The 13,751-nt window shown below is 35.6% G+C and overlaps 1 protein-coding gene across 5 annotated transcripts in view; it reads right to left on the bottom strand.

The window, feature by feature from the left end:
* Nucleotides 1-13,751, bottom strand: part of Cnot6l (CCR4-NOT transcription complex subunit 6 like) — an 83,641-nt gene that overhangs the window by 10,860 nt on the left and 59,030 nt on the right. For all 5 annotated transcript variants that reach the window (XM_051198305.1, XM_051198302.1, XM_051198303.1 and 2 more), the window contains 3 exons: nucleotides 12,948-13,102; nucleotides 5,030-5,181; nucleotides 1,783-2,010 (listed from right to left, as the gene is read on the bottom strand). In XM_051198305.1, the coding sequence (XP_051054262.1) occupies nucleotides 1,783-2,010; nucleotides 5,030-5,181; nucleotides 12,948-13,102 (535 nt within the window). The remainder of the gene's footprint in view (nucleotides 1-1,782; nucleotides 2,011-5,029; nucleotides 5,182-12,947; nucleotides 13,103-13,751) is intronic.

The following is a 13,751-nucleotide window of genomic DNA, read 5'->3' as shown; positions in this document are numbered from 1 at the left end:
CATCTCTCCAGTCCTCTCTCCCCATTACACATTTTTAGCTAGTGCCAAGTCTCAGTCTGAAACCTATGAAGAATATTTTATGTCTAAGTAACATTATACACCAGAGATCAAGAATATTAATGTGACTAAAAAGTTGAAAAGAGTAGAAGTTCTTCAAAAAGTGTCTACCAAATTAGCAAACATGAAAAAGTCTTACTTTTTAATTATTAGTTAGCATTAATATTACATTCATCTATTAGTGAATAAAAATGATTAACAAAACATGAAGAAATAAGTATCAGTGTTGTGAATCACTCAAAAGGAAATGTAACTTATCTAGCATTTACAATATGTTAGAATTTAATGAAAGTCAATAAAATGCTATCCCCAGATTGAATAACATGTATAGCATATCTAAGAAACAGAACCAGGATCCAACCTTGACAGTCTGATTTGAGCCAGTGAACTATGCTATGTTAACAATAATACTAAAAGCTATTATAAGTAGTTTCAAGAAATCATACAAAATACAAGAAAAACTTGCACTTATAGAGAATTTACAGAATTATTTTTGTAAAAGACTTAAGAAAGGGGGATGTGGGCTGGGGAGACAGGTCAGTAAAGTGATTGCCATACAGGGATTAGAGCCTGAGTCCAAACTTTGTAACCCATGAAAACGTAACTGAGTACTGTAGAGAGCTTGTAATACCAATGCTGGCGATATACAGGCAGACAGATCCCTGGGGCTGTTTGGCCAGCCAGTATAGCCTACTTGGTGATCCCTAGGTTGGTAGGGACCTCATGTGACAGACAAGGTGGATGGCACCCAAGGTTCTAGTGAGCATGTGAGCTCACATGCACACACATACCACCATGTATACATGCATAATCACATGGGAGGATGGGACGGGAGAGACAAGAAGGAAAGAAGATGCCAGTTGGCATAAGGGTCAAAAACAAGATTTTAGCATTTAGTTACTATGAACAAAATTATTTTAAGGTTGGTGACTATTTACAAATTCCAAGTATAGGCACTAAAGTTATTTTGTATTTGCTATCGAGGGACTATCTTTCACTAGCCTAATAATATCTGGAGATATATTTCAGTGGTATGCTTGCCTAACATGCAACCACCCTGGGCTTGATCCCTACTAGGGGTGTAGATTAAATAATAATGATAATAATAACAACAACAACAATGATGATTATCGCATCATCATCATATCTAATAGATCACAGGAAACTTGCCAAGACTATTAAGTGAGACAGCTATCTGTAATGAATGTTCTCTAAAGAGTGCCCTTCTCTAATGAACTCTGTGCCTCAAGAGGTTGATCTTGTATGGATGCAAACCCTAACCCTACCCCATAGCTTTTAGTTGGACATGGTTAATGGGCAGCCCTGGTAGATCAGAGCAAAGTAAGAGAGAGGCCTATCTTCCCACAACTCCCTTCTTATTATAATCTGGAATCATTAATTTATAAGCCATCACTCCAATTATTGGCCCACTTGTATACTTCCAATATCTGATGACAGCTCCCATCATTTTCCCAGTTAAGCGTAGGAGTACGAGTGGTAGAGCACAAAAGCAATCATTGTTTTGTTTTACTCAAGACTGAACACTTCTTTGGAATCAGTTTCCTTATTAAACTTTTTTCTATTAGTCACTATGTTAGTCCTCAAATTCCAACTGATATGTTCCTTGATTTAGAAGAGAAAGCCCTGTTAGGAGATAAGTGGCCTTTCAACCTTGAAGGACTAAAAGCAAAACTGAAAGCATGGAAAGAATGCTGTTGTAAATACCTGAATCTGGCAATGAGTTAAGATCTGCACATAGCACCAGCGGGATGGAGTTAGGGTCTGCGGTTGGGCTGCCAGGCCTACTCGAGGCTTTCTCCAGAATGTTTTTAACCTCTGAGACAAACATCATGGTCTGAATAAGTTTCACATCAGAATACTCTGGGTCCCAATGCATGTGGGCATTTGCCACTATAAGCAGCTGTTTGTCTGCAGCATGAATAGGCTTCATACCTATATTTAAACATCATAAAAAAGAAAACGTAGAAAGTTATGTTTCTTAAAGAGTTGTTTAAAAGTTCTCTGAAAAAGATCCATAACTAGTCCTTTATTTTTTTCTATAAATTTATATTGATTTTTGTCCTGAACTTATCTGAAAAACTAAATAATAATTTTGTAAATCGCAATATATTAGTTATAAATCACAGGCATGTTAACAAATGGTAACCTACAGAATAATCCTGGTCTACTATATATTTCTATTACAGCTTTTGTGAGCTAAAGGTAGTTTTACACTTTTCAAATAGACTCTATGTGGCCCACAGAACCTAAAGTAGTATCAACCTAAAATAGTACATGTTTATACTAGAAATTATTTCATAATATAATATTTGGATTATCGTATGTTTCATCTGCTGAGTTCTTAGCTTAAAACAAGCAAGTTATTTATTTTAATTTTAAATGATGTGTGTATGTGTATTAGAGTATGGGGTTAGTAAATGAATACAGTACCTGCAGAGACCAGGATGAGGGCATCTGATCTCTTGTAAGCTGAAATTAAAGGTGGTTGTGAGCCACCCAATGTAGGTGTTGGGAAACCAAATACCAGGCCTCTGGAAAAATAATGCATGCTCTAACTGCTAAGTCACCTGTCCAGTACCAAGCAAGCACTTTTAAGTGCCTCTTATTTAATTAGATTAGAAACATCTAGTGAAAGATGTTTCCAGTTAAATTAACCAATACTTAATTTCTTGCTACTGCACAATATGTTATCTGTGTTGCATTTCACCAGTTTAATAGTGAAAGGTCAGTAGGAAAAATCAGTAACATTACATGAACCTACAGAAAATAAAATAAGGGAGTGAATTTGCTACCCAACTAAATCCTCAAGTTTGTTTACTTACTATTTTTAGTTTTTCAAGTCAGGGTTCCTCTGTGTAGCCCTGGCTATCCTGCAACTATGTAGACCAGGCTGTCCTCAAACTCACAGAGATTGAGCTACCTCTGCCTCCTGAGGGCTGGGATTAATTAAAGGCATGCACCACCTCAGCTGATCCCAAAGAGTAAATTGGAAACTGTGGGACTGGAAAGACAGCTCAGAGGTTAAGAGTACTTGCTACTCTTGAAGAGGACCAGAATTTGGTTTCTATCACTGACATCAGACTGCTCACAACTGCTTGCAACTCCACTGCCAGTAGGTTCAACACCCCTTCTGACCCCCATGTGTACCAGGCATGTATGCTGTGCATACATGCAGCCATGACGACCCTCAAAACAAAACAAAAATCAAGAGAATTATATGCTCTCAAAAAGTCTGTATACTTTCATCTTTGACCTGGTTCTACTACTAATTACTTGGTGTGAACTCAGGTTAGTCAGCCACTTAATGATTTTGGTACTCAAGTAATTTGGAAAAAGATATTCAGCTATATATATTCTTTTTTTTTCCCCTAAAATTCTGTTAAACATTAAGACAGTACTTTTCAAAAGGTAGACATAGCAATTAATAATATTAAAAGCAATTTGTGAAAAGAAAACATAATAGATGCTACCAGAAAGATGACCCTAAAACAGTCAAGGCACAAAACTCAATATTAATGGTATAATGTCACTTAACATAAACATATATACACATATTCTAGATGTTTAAATTCATAAAAAGAAGTAGGAGCTATTTCTAGAGTGTGATTGACACAGGAACTTCTTGCTTTTTAAGGTTTTTTGGACTACTGAAGTATTAGTTAACATGCAAACATAAACTGAAATTTCCTAAGACTATCTCAAATTTTTCTACTGAAATATAAACTCTAAAGAAAAAGGCCCAATTTGTAAGTCTGATATTTAGGTAAAGCAATTCTCCCTTCCAATCTTTTATTTACTTTTCTTCAACACTGAGAAAATAAATTAATAAAGTAACTTGCTACATGAAACTGAAGAATAATTTAGTTTTTTTTCTAAGCTGTCTCCTTTTCCTAGAAGTTTTAGTCTCACTTATGGCTATAAGTGAATGTTTACTACGTTAAATATTAAAAACGTGTCCCCAAAAAGCTATTTGCTACTATCCATCAAATTCCTCTTCTAGAAGGATAAGGGATATATTTTAGGAGGTAAAAGTGTACAATATGTAACTGAGAATTACTTCTATAAATTAAAAAGGGGTAAAACTCCAAAAGAGAGTATTTTTTATAAAAGCAGAACAAAATATACCAGAAGAATAAAGTGATGGGAAAAGACATAAAAATACTGAAAAGGCTAAAAAAAAAAGAAGTAAACATGAAATCTCACATTAAAGGCTGATTTTGTCTAACAATAGATAAACTAAAGAACTGAAGAAAAAAAAGAAATTTAACTATATATATATATATATATATAGTCTGAATAATTCAAACTAGTACTCAAGACAGCCTTTTCTTTCACAGGCAGCATAGGAAGAAATGTGCACTGATGTGGTCTTACCACCTTGTTCTTGCCTGAAACATTAATAAGTGATAAAGTGCTCTGAGGCAGGCAGGAGAGGCTAACAAAAGATCTTGTTAATGCCAAGCACACAATGGATTTCTGACTCTCAGGGAAGCTATGAATAATCTAAAAACCCTGGAAGTATCACATAGAAAAAGGATGTCATTCTTACCCTGACAAAGAATTGAGATTTAACAAAGAAATTAAAGACAACAAGCCAACTATTTCATATTAAAAACAAAAGGTTCATATTCGCAAGAGACGACTAAGTCATGGTAACTTCTAATTCAGCCTAACTAAAACATCCCATTTCAAAGAACTTTTTCAATTAATGCTATGTTAAAAGGGCAGGTATTATCTTGTAAGTAAAAATAATGATAAAAACTATAGAATATGTCAGAAAATCACAAGAAATATGATAATTTATAGAATTATTACTGTTTACTTGTCCATCTCCATTAACAGTTCTCAATAGACCAGAAAATGATTTTGTAATAAATTGTAAGGTTTTCTTCTCTTGTTCTGAGATAAGAAAATCTGGAATGGTGTTTAATACAATTTACATGGCACTCACCTGTTCCAAAGAGTTCCTTGTGAACCTCTAATACCACAGCAACGCCAATGTTATCTTTTGTCATCACTCTGTTGAGCATTGCTTCAGATCCATCTGAATTCGCCATTGCTACCTGGTTGAATTCCACTGTATGCTTCTGCACCAATGTAAATCTAAAGGGTCACATATTGATGAGTTATATAGTTATGATGTCATGCTAAGACATTAAAAATAGGATTGGACACAAGTACAAGCACTTGATAATTAATCTCTGTCATTTTCTAGCCTAAAGGACTAATAACTAAATATGAACCAAGAAGATGTTTTGTGATAGCTGAGCCTATTTCGAGACTGCTTTATGTATTGTGAAAAGCCATTTACTTAAGCTATTGTTCAGTTTGCCTGACAAATAAAGGTGCACACACTCTTAATTGAGTCATCAACTTAAAGGGAAAGAATAAAGTCCATCAGCCCCATTTGCAGAATTTTAATACTATTATCAAGGTAAATGTCAAGAAAAAGCAGTAATACAGCATTTTTCCCCAGCTAAAAATTAAACACATTTTCATTAGTTTTTATCAGAGCATTACAAACTAAAATATTACTTAACACCATTTACCCAATTTTATTATTTTTTTGAAATTATTTACAGAGAACCAGAACAGTACTTTGGAGTAAGTAGGAGCCCCTGACTGGCCAGGAACTTACAGGTAATTATCTCTTCCTGCCTTTGATCTTTAGTAATGAGTTTGGAGCAAGTACCACCACACATAGTTTGTCATATAATTTTCACTACAAGTCAAAATACATGTTTGCTTTCATAACAGTATCACTTTACATTCTCTCTAGCTTTGAAAATTGATCACAGATATCCCTTAAAAAAATACTGACTAAAAAGCTTACAATGCCACAGGATATCATTCTGGATGAAATAATGCTCTTCCCATCAACTTGTTGATCCAATTCTGAGTATCTCAGATGTGCTTAGAATAAGTCTGTCTGGTCAGATGACCTATTTCAAACTCAAAGGTCCTTAAAGACAGCAGTTTCCACGCTGTACTAGTAAACAAGATAGTCCTTCAACTGAAAAGACTATCATGTAAAGAAAGAAGCTATGAGTACATTAGGTAAAAGAAGGGAAAGATCCCAAGACAGAAAATGGCTTTGCAAAAAGGAACATGAAGGAAGAAGGAAGAAGAAAGAAAGAAAGAAAGAAAGAAAGAAAGAAAGAAGAAGAAGAAGAAGAAGAAGAAGAAGAAGAAGAAGAAGAAGAAGAAGAAGTCGAAAGAAAAAGAATGGCAGAGTATGAAATGGTATTAGACACTAAAACAGGGGCAGCTAAGTAGTTTATTGGTAAAGAGCACTTGCTCTTCAAACAGAGTTTGGTTCCTAGCATGTTATTCAGACACAATACAACCAACAGTAACTCTTAATTCCATGGGACATACACACATAATCAAAGTAAGAGACAGGTGTAGTGCCACACATCTTTAATCCCAGCTCTGGGAAGGCAGAGAAAGGTTGATATCTCCAAGTTCAAAGCTAGCCTGGTCTACACAGCCAGTTACAGACCAGCCACTGCTACATAGTGAAACTGAGACTCTAAATAAATAACACCCCCTCCCTCCTTCCCCCCCCCCCCTCTCTCTCTCTCTGTGTGTGTGTGTGTGTGTGTGTATGTATTTTGGGTTGTGTGTGTGTGTGTGTGTGGTTTTTTTTTTTTTTTTTGAGACAGGGTTTCTCTGTATTGCTTTGGAGCCTGTCCTGGAACTAGCTCTGTAGACCAGGCTGGTCTCAAACTCACAGAGATCTGCCTGCCTCTGCCTCCTGGGGGCTAACTTAAAAACAACCACTTATTTTCTTCCCCAGCTACCATATAACAAATATGATCCCTGTGGTTTTTACTTTCTTTTATACAGAATGAAATGCAGGAAACATTTTGAAATATAGCATTCCTCCTCTATTCTATTGAATTTCTTTTTAACGAACATGCATTGGTTTATAGCTATTTTCCAGTTACTAAATCAAGCTAACATTCTTTGGTAATGTATAAAGTCTTAAGTCTGCCATTTTTTCCCCCAGTATTTGAAATTCACTTGGTATTTATATTCTGGTTGGTGTACTCTGCTTTATAAGCTTCTTGATGTCAGAAGAATTTTTCTGTTTGATCCCTTGTTGAAAATTTTAAGCAAGAGCTCAAATGGGTACAAAAAAGGACATGCATAATCAATAATGATATGACTAAGAAGCAAAACTATAATAAAACATTTAAAAACCTTATATATTTGAGAAAGACTATGATGAAAGTCTCATATACAGAACATTTTCAAAACAAGTATTCAAACAAGTACCACTTTCTTAACTGTGCAGTCTAAAAGTAATGTGCTAGCTGCTATGTGGTTACATTAAAGCTATAGAGACAACAATGAACACCAACTGTGAGCAACTAAGACTTAAATAGCACTCTTCCCCAAATTTGTAAGTAAAATGAACACAGACCACCATCGAGTAGATAGTATGAACCAGAGAGATGGGTCTGTGTGGGAAAGGCCCGATTGATAATTCACACCGCGGAGGAAGGAGAGAATGCACTCCTCCTGCTGCTGCCCCTGACTTCTACACACAGGTCACTGGTGCTGATATCAGCCAACCCCATGCACATAAAGAAATGTGAAAATGGGAGGAGGAGCAATTCACAATTATCAACAGTTAACTCTTACCTTTCTGTATCATTTCACTGTAAATCTCTTCATGTATACTCAGCATGAAATATATAAAAGATAACCTTGAGTCTCATCAATCATTAGCATGTAAGAAAACTAACTTTGTAAATGTAAACTAGACTAGAAATAAATATGAAAGAAAAATAGGCAAATACCATTCTGTATTTGTATAGCTCTTAATGTTATTTTGTTTGTGTTTTTGAGATAGGGTCTCTCTTTGTAGCCTTGCTTGGAACTTACTATGTAGACCAAGTTGGTCTTGAACTAACAGAAATTTACCAGCCTCTGCCTTTTGGGTGCTGAAAACTCTTGAAGGCCCTTCTACACCCTTTGTCAATTTAAGACCCATAATAAACCTTGGATAGTAGATGAACAGTTTTCATTAACTCAAATTTGAAAAGTAGAACTTTGGCATAAAGCCATTTTACATCCCAACTTTACACTATTTTAAATGTGTATTGTTTTTATGTGTAGCATGTGTGTGTGCCTATGTGAATTTTTGTGTGCCATATATGCAGTGTCTGTAGAGGTCAGAGGGCATCAATCCTCTGGAACTAGTAGATGTGAGCTGCCTAATACGGGATCTGGGAAACAAACCAGGTCCTTTGCAACAGCAGAAAGAGACACTCTAAGAGTTGTCTCTCAGCCCCACATTTAATTGATGGCAAACTAGCACTGGAAGACAGAGATCAAGACCTCATTTCAAAAAATTAAAATCAAGACTAATAAATACAATCAAAGTAATCAATAACCTAAAGGACAAAGAGAATACTTATAAAATGTGTAAAGTTTGGAGTGATACTACAACTTCTGAATGCCTTCCCCCACAAAAAAAACCCCAAAACTATATTTAATAATACAAAAAGTACCTGGTCTTTCCTAGGTAAAATCTAGAGGTTACCTCATTTGGAAAAACTGCCTCTGAATTTAATTTGACATTTATTACCAGTCTTCATAGAAAAATTTCCTAGAAGCACTGTTCTTTAAAAATACGTGGTAACCGTAAAATGTCTAATAGCACCAAGCTGTTTTCCCACCTATGCCTTCCTTCCTCGCTTTCCTCCACTACTCTCTTCCTCTCCTACACTGTCCAGTAAAAACCCTTATGGTACTAATGGACTTTACAGACTATTTCAATATAGTTATCAACCCTCAAAATGCAGAGAGCTTTCATACACACTGAAAATGCTGAAGTTATTCCTGATGATACAGAATTAACATTGTTATTTCAACTTAAAGTCAACGAACAAACCAGCAAACGCCCAAACCTCAATCTTCCAGGATTTTACTTGAGGTAATTTACTGGATATTTTGCAACACAAGCTATTAAGTAAATAAATAAATAAAAATTAACCACTCCATGCCAAGCTCGATCGTTTCTTCTTTCTTCTTCCCAGAATTCTCCTAGGGTGGTAGACCCACTTATACTTCCTGCCTGGATACTGGCCAATTAGCTTTTTCTTAAATCAATATAAATGACAAATTTTTACAGTGAACAAGAGCATTATCCCACATCAAATCTGTCTTTAATGTTACACACACACACACACACACACACACACACACACACACACACACAGAGCCCATGTATAAAATGCATGTTTATATTTTCTAACATGTTTGCCTACTGTAGGTCACATCTGCATAAAAAAGCAAAACTCATTTTTGGCATTTGATCAAACAAGATTTTGTGGTATCTTTAATTATTAAAAACAAATGATGTTTATGATGAGGCCTAAAAGGTACTGCCAAATCTTAAGGACCAAATGAGCCTTGACAAATTAAAACTAGGAAGGATAACAGTATGGCTCAATAGTCAGCAACCACCTTCCACCTTAAAAAGAGATCACTAGAATATTTCACTGTATTCTAATTCTATACATGTCTATAATCTGTGTCCTACCTCTTACCAAAAATACTGCATACTTTTTTCATATGGGTTAAGTATTTTGATAAAAATTAGTGTCTACAGAGAGGATGTGGAAAAAGGGGTACATTCCTCCACTGTTGGTGGGAGTGCAAACTCATACAGCCACTTTGGAAATCAGTCCACCTCAAGATCCAGTAATTCCACTCTTAGGCATATACCCCAAAGAAGCATATTCATACAACAAGGACATCTGTTCAACTATGTTCAGATCAGCATTATTTGTAATAGCCAGAACCCAGATCCAACCTAGATGCCCCTCGACTGAAGAATGGATAGAGCTAATGTGGGACATTTACACAATGGAGTACTACTCAGCAGGAAAAAAAACAATGGAATCTTGAAATTTGCAGGCAAATGGATGGAACTAGAAGAAATCATCTTGACTGAGGCAACCCAGTCACAAAAAGGCAAACACGGTATATACTCCCTCATATATGGATTTTAAACATAGAGCAAAGGATTACCAGCCACAATTGACACCACCAGAAAAGTTAGGAAACAAGGAGGACCATAAGAGAGACATACATGGTCCCCCAGTGAAGGGGAAAGGGAGTTAGGAAAAAGAAGAAGGCAAAGGTGGGCACGAGGGAGCAGGAAGATTGAGTCAGGGAAAGAACAGAGGAGAATAAGAAAAGAGACACCATAAAAAAGGGAGCCATTATAGATTTAAAGAGAAATCTGGCACTAGGGAAATGTCCAGAGATCTACAAGGATGACTCCATCTAACAATCTAAGCAATAAAGGCTACCTTCAATGCCCTTCCCTGATAATGAGATTGATGACTTCCTTATATGCCATCCTAAAGCCTTCATCCAGTAGCTGATGGAAGCAGAAGCAGATACCCACAGCTAAACACTGAGCCAAACTCCTGGAATCCAGCTGCAGAGAGGGAGAAGTGATGAGCAAAGGAGTCAAGACCAGGCTGGAGAAACCCACAGAGACAGATGACCTGAACAAGGGGGAGTTCACAGACCCCAGTCTGATAGCTGAGAAACCAGCATAGGACTGACCCAGACCCCCTGAATATGGGTATTAGTTAGGAGGACTGGGCAGTCTATGGGGCCTCTGGTAGTGGATCAGTATTTATCTCAAGTATAGGAATGGACTTTGGGAACCCATTCCCCATGGAGGAATATTCTCTCAGCCTAGACACGTTGGGGAGGGCCTAGGTCCTGCTCCAAATGATATGACAGACTTTGAAAAATACCCATGGAAGTCTGCTCCCTGGGGAGCAGGAAGGGAATGAGATGGGGGTTGTTGGGGGGGGAACAGGGGAGGACAGGAGGGTGCGGGAACTGGGATTGACATTTAAAACAAGCTTGTTTCAAATTTAAATTTAAAAAATTAAAAATCTGGAATGCATGTAATTAAATAATCAATACAAAGAGAAGCAACTTTATAATAAATTGACTTCTCTAATGAAGTATGGTTTCTAGTGTTTGAAGAGGCACTGATCGTACCAAGCTTCACTCTACCTAACTGTTGTTTAAGGTGGGAGATCTGAATGACACAAAATGGACAGGTGGTAGTAATAATAATAAAAAAATTACAGTCTACACTGAAAATGCATATGGAGTCAAAATATTCTTCTACAACTATTACTTTTTGTAGCACTGGCAATAAAGCCTGAAGACAGATAATGGGGTTCAATCTGAAGACCAGAAAAGCAAAACAGCCAGCCACTACTCCTATCTCTACCTCAGACCAAAATCGTGAACCTGTCTCCACAAATTCTTAAGACTACTAGAGTGCATCTCTCTTGTCTCCTCCCACCTTATATTCCTCTCTAGCACTTGGATTAAAGATGTGAGCTCTGTTTCTCTTTTAGAATGATTCAGTCTCATGTAGCCCAAGGTGGTCTTGAACTCACAGAGATCCATCTGCCTTTGTTTCCCAAATGCCAGTGTTAAAGGTGTGGCCACCACTGACTGTTATCTATGGCTAACTAGTAGCTTAGCTTTTAACTATGTGTGTTGTTAACTAGTGACTTAGCTCTGCATTCTGTTCTTCAGATAAGCTTTGTTTGTTAAATTACAAACAATATATCACTACAACTTTTACTTTGTAAACAACATAAAAATGTCATTTCTTATAAAATAAACAAGTGAAGAACTAGACCTGAAAGGATAAACTACTCATGATTATATAGCCAAATTAAATAGTAAAGTTATGATTTCCTAATCTTTGCACTATTACCACCTCTTCCATGAAGGAAGAAGAAAAGTAGGTCCCTGAATCCTCACCCACCCCAAATAACTACAGTCAACTAAGAGATAGACACTAAGAGCAGGAGAAACACTGTTCCCCAAGGGTGAGCCCCCTAACTGATTATCCTATACCAAATGGTCAGGCCTTTTTCAGATTATACACATATAAGCAACACAAAACAATAATAAGGAACTGCCTATATTCTGGCATTAAATATAGTTCTATATGCTTATCTAAAATGAGATAATGTTTATTAAAAATTCATGGAAAAGACAAGAAATTAGATACATACAAATGAGATGTGTGCCAAGTATCTGTCAAGTTCACTGATTTTATTCACATACAATATATGATGCCTGATTTTGTTATAATGGGGATTAAGTAGACAAATACTAGGAAACAGGCATAAACACATATACTGCGCTATCTTATATGTAGATAATTGTCAATGTATCAAGTATTAACTATGTAATTCAATCTATCTCCCTTCCACACATTTCTTTCTACTAACTGGTATTAATATGTTGACACACTTTCATTTCTACTAACTGGTGTTAATATGTTAAGTCCTCATTTTCCTAAGTCCTCTCCTCATCCATATAACTACAACTTCCTTATATACATAAAATCATAGTATATTTGATTGTCTACATTCCTATCTTTTCCTACTATATTTGAAATTCTAGTGAGATTAGTAATTATCCATGCTTAGCATCAAAAGTTCAGTAAGCATTTAGTAAATACATTACTAAATAGATGTATAAAATATTAGTAGAAAATGATAAAAAGGTTCATATATGAATAAAATCTCAAAAAGAAATCTACATTACTGTTACTAGAATTCCACTTTACATATAACTAATATTTTACTTTATGAAAATATTTCAAAGTGTATCTTCATATCTAATATGAAGAATATAATAAATGTCTTCATTTTCAGTATATTTCCTAAGGAAACGCCTTAGTATCTATAACACTTGTAATTTCTTGCTTTACCTTTTAGAGTCATACTAAAGACTACTGTAAATGTGAGAAAGTTCAAAGTCATTAAGTTCATATCTCTGTTTTCCTGACTTACTTTTCTGTTTTGAAGAATATTGCACAACCATCCACATGTTTTCTTTCCTGCTCAGACATGATTTTGGCACGTGACTTTGGAGAAAAAAACCCATCATATCCACGATCCTTCAATGCTGGCAGAAATAGAGTAAAGTATTGCTCTGTTTCCACTTCCTAAGATGAAAGAAAAATTATTATATACATGACAGTGTTATTAAGACCAAACATACTCTGCACGAGTAAGGGGTGATTAAAAACCACATCATATATGTAATTTATCATGCATCTCTCTTATTGTGTCACTAGCAGGATTTTAAACATGAAGACACAAGAAAGACAGCATGACTTTCTCAAATTCGAAGTACTAATTAACAAAAGGAGTAGGATTATATTTCAGCTCTACTGACTCCCAAATTAGACTTGACTCCAATATATTTCACTTCCTCAAGACTAGTAATTAAACAAAGCTCATATGATAGGTTATATGGTAGTAAATATTAAATCTATCACCAAAAAGTAGAGATTAAATTTCTTATTCTCTTAAACTGTGCCATAAAGAAATAATAGCTGGAGTATGAAAGAATCAACAACAAAAATCTCAAATTCCAGAAAATTTTAGAAATAGCAATTATAAAATGTTCTTCTGATTTAACTATTAAATTAGAGACTTTATTCTTTGATCTACAGAACATTAAAACAAACCATTACAAATGAAATAATCAAACATGGAGGTGATGACACTGACATATAAAAGTGCTTTTAACAGTGTAATTTTATAGCAAAAACCTGTGGCTAACTGTCCTACAATAGGAAAATTGTAATC

This window comes from Phodopus roborovskii, unplaced genomic scaffold, assembly GCF_943737965.1.
Source record: "Phodopus roborovskii unplaced genomic scaffold, PHOROB, whole genome shotgun sequence".
In the NCBI taxonomy this organism is placed as follows: domain Eukaryota; kingdom Metazoa; phylum Chordata; class Mammalia; order Rodentia; family Cricetidae; genus Phodopus; species Phodopus roborovskii.
This window is presented reverse-complemented; position numbering and strand designations above follow the sequence as displayed.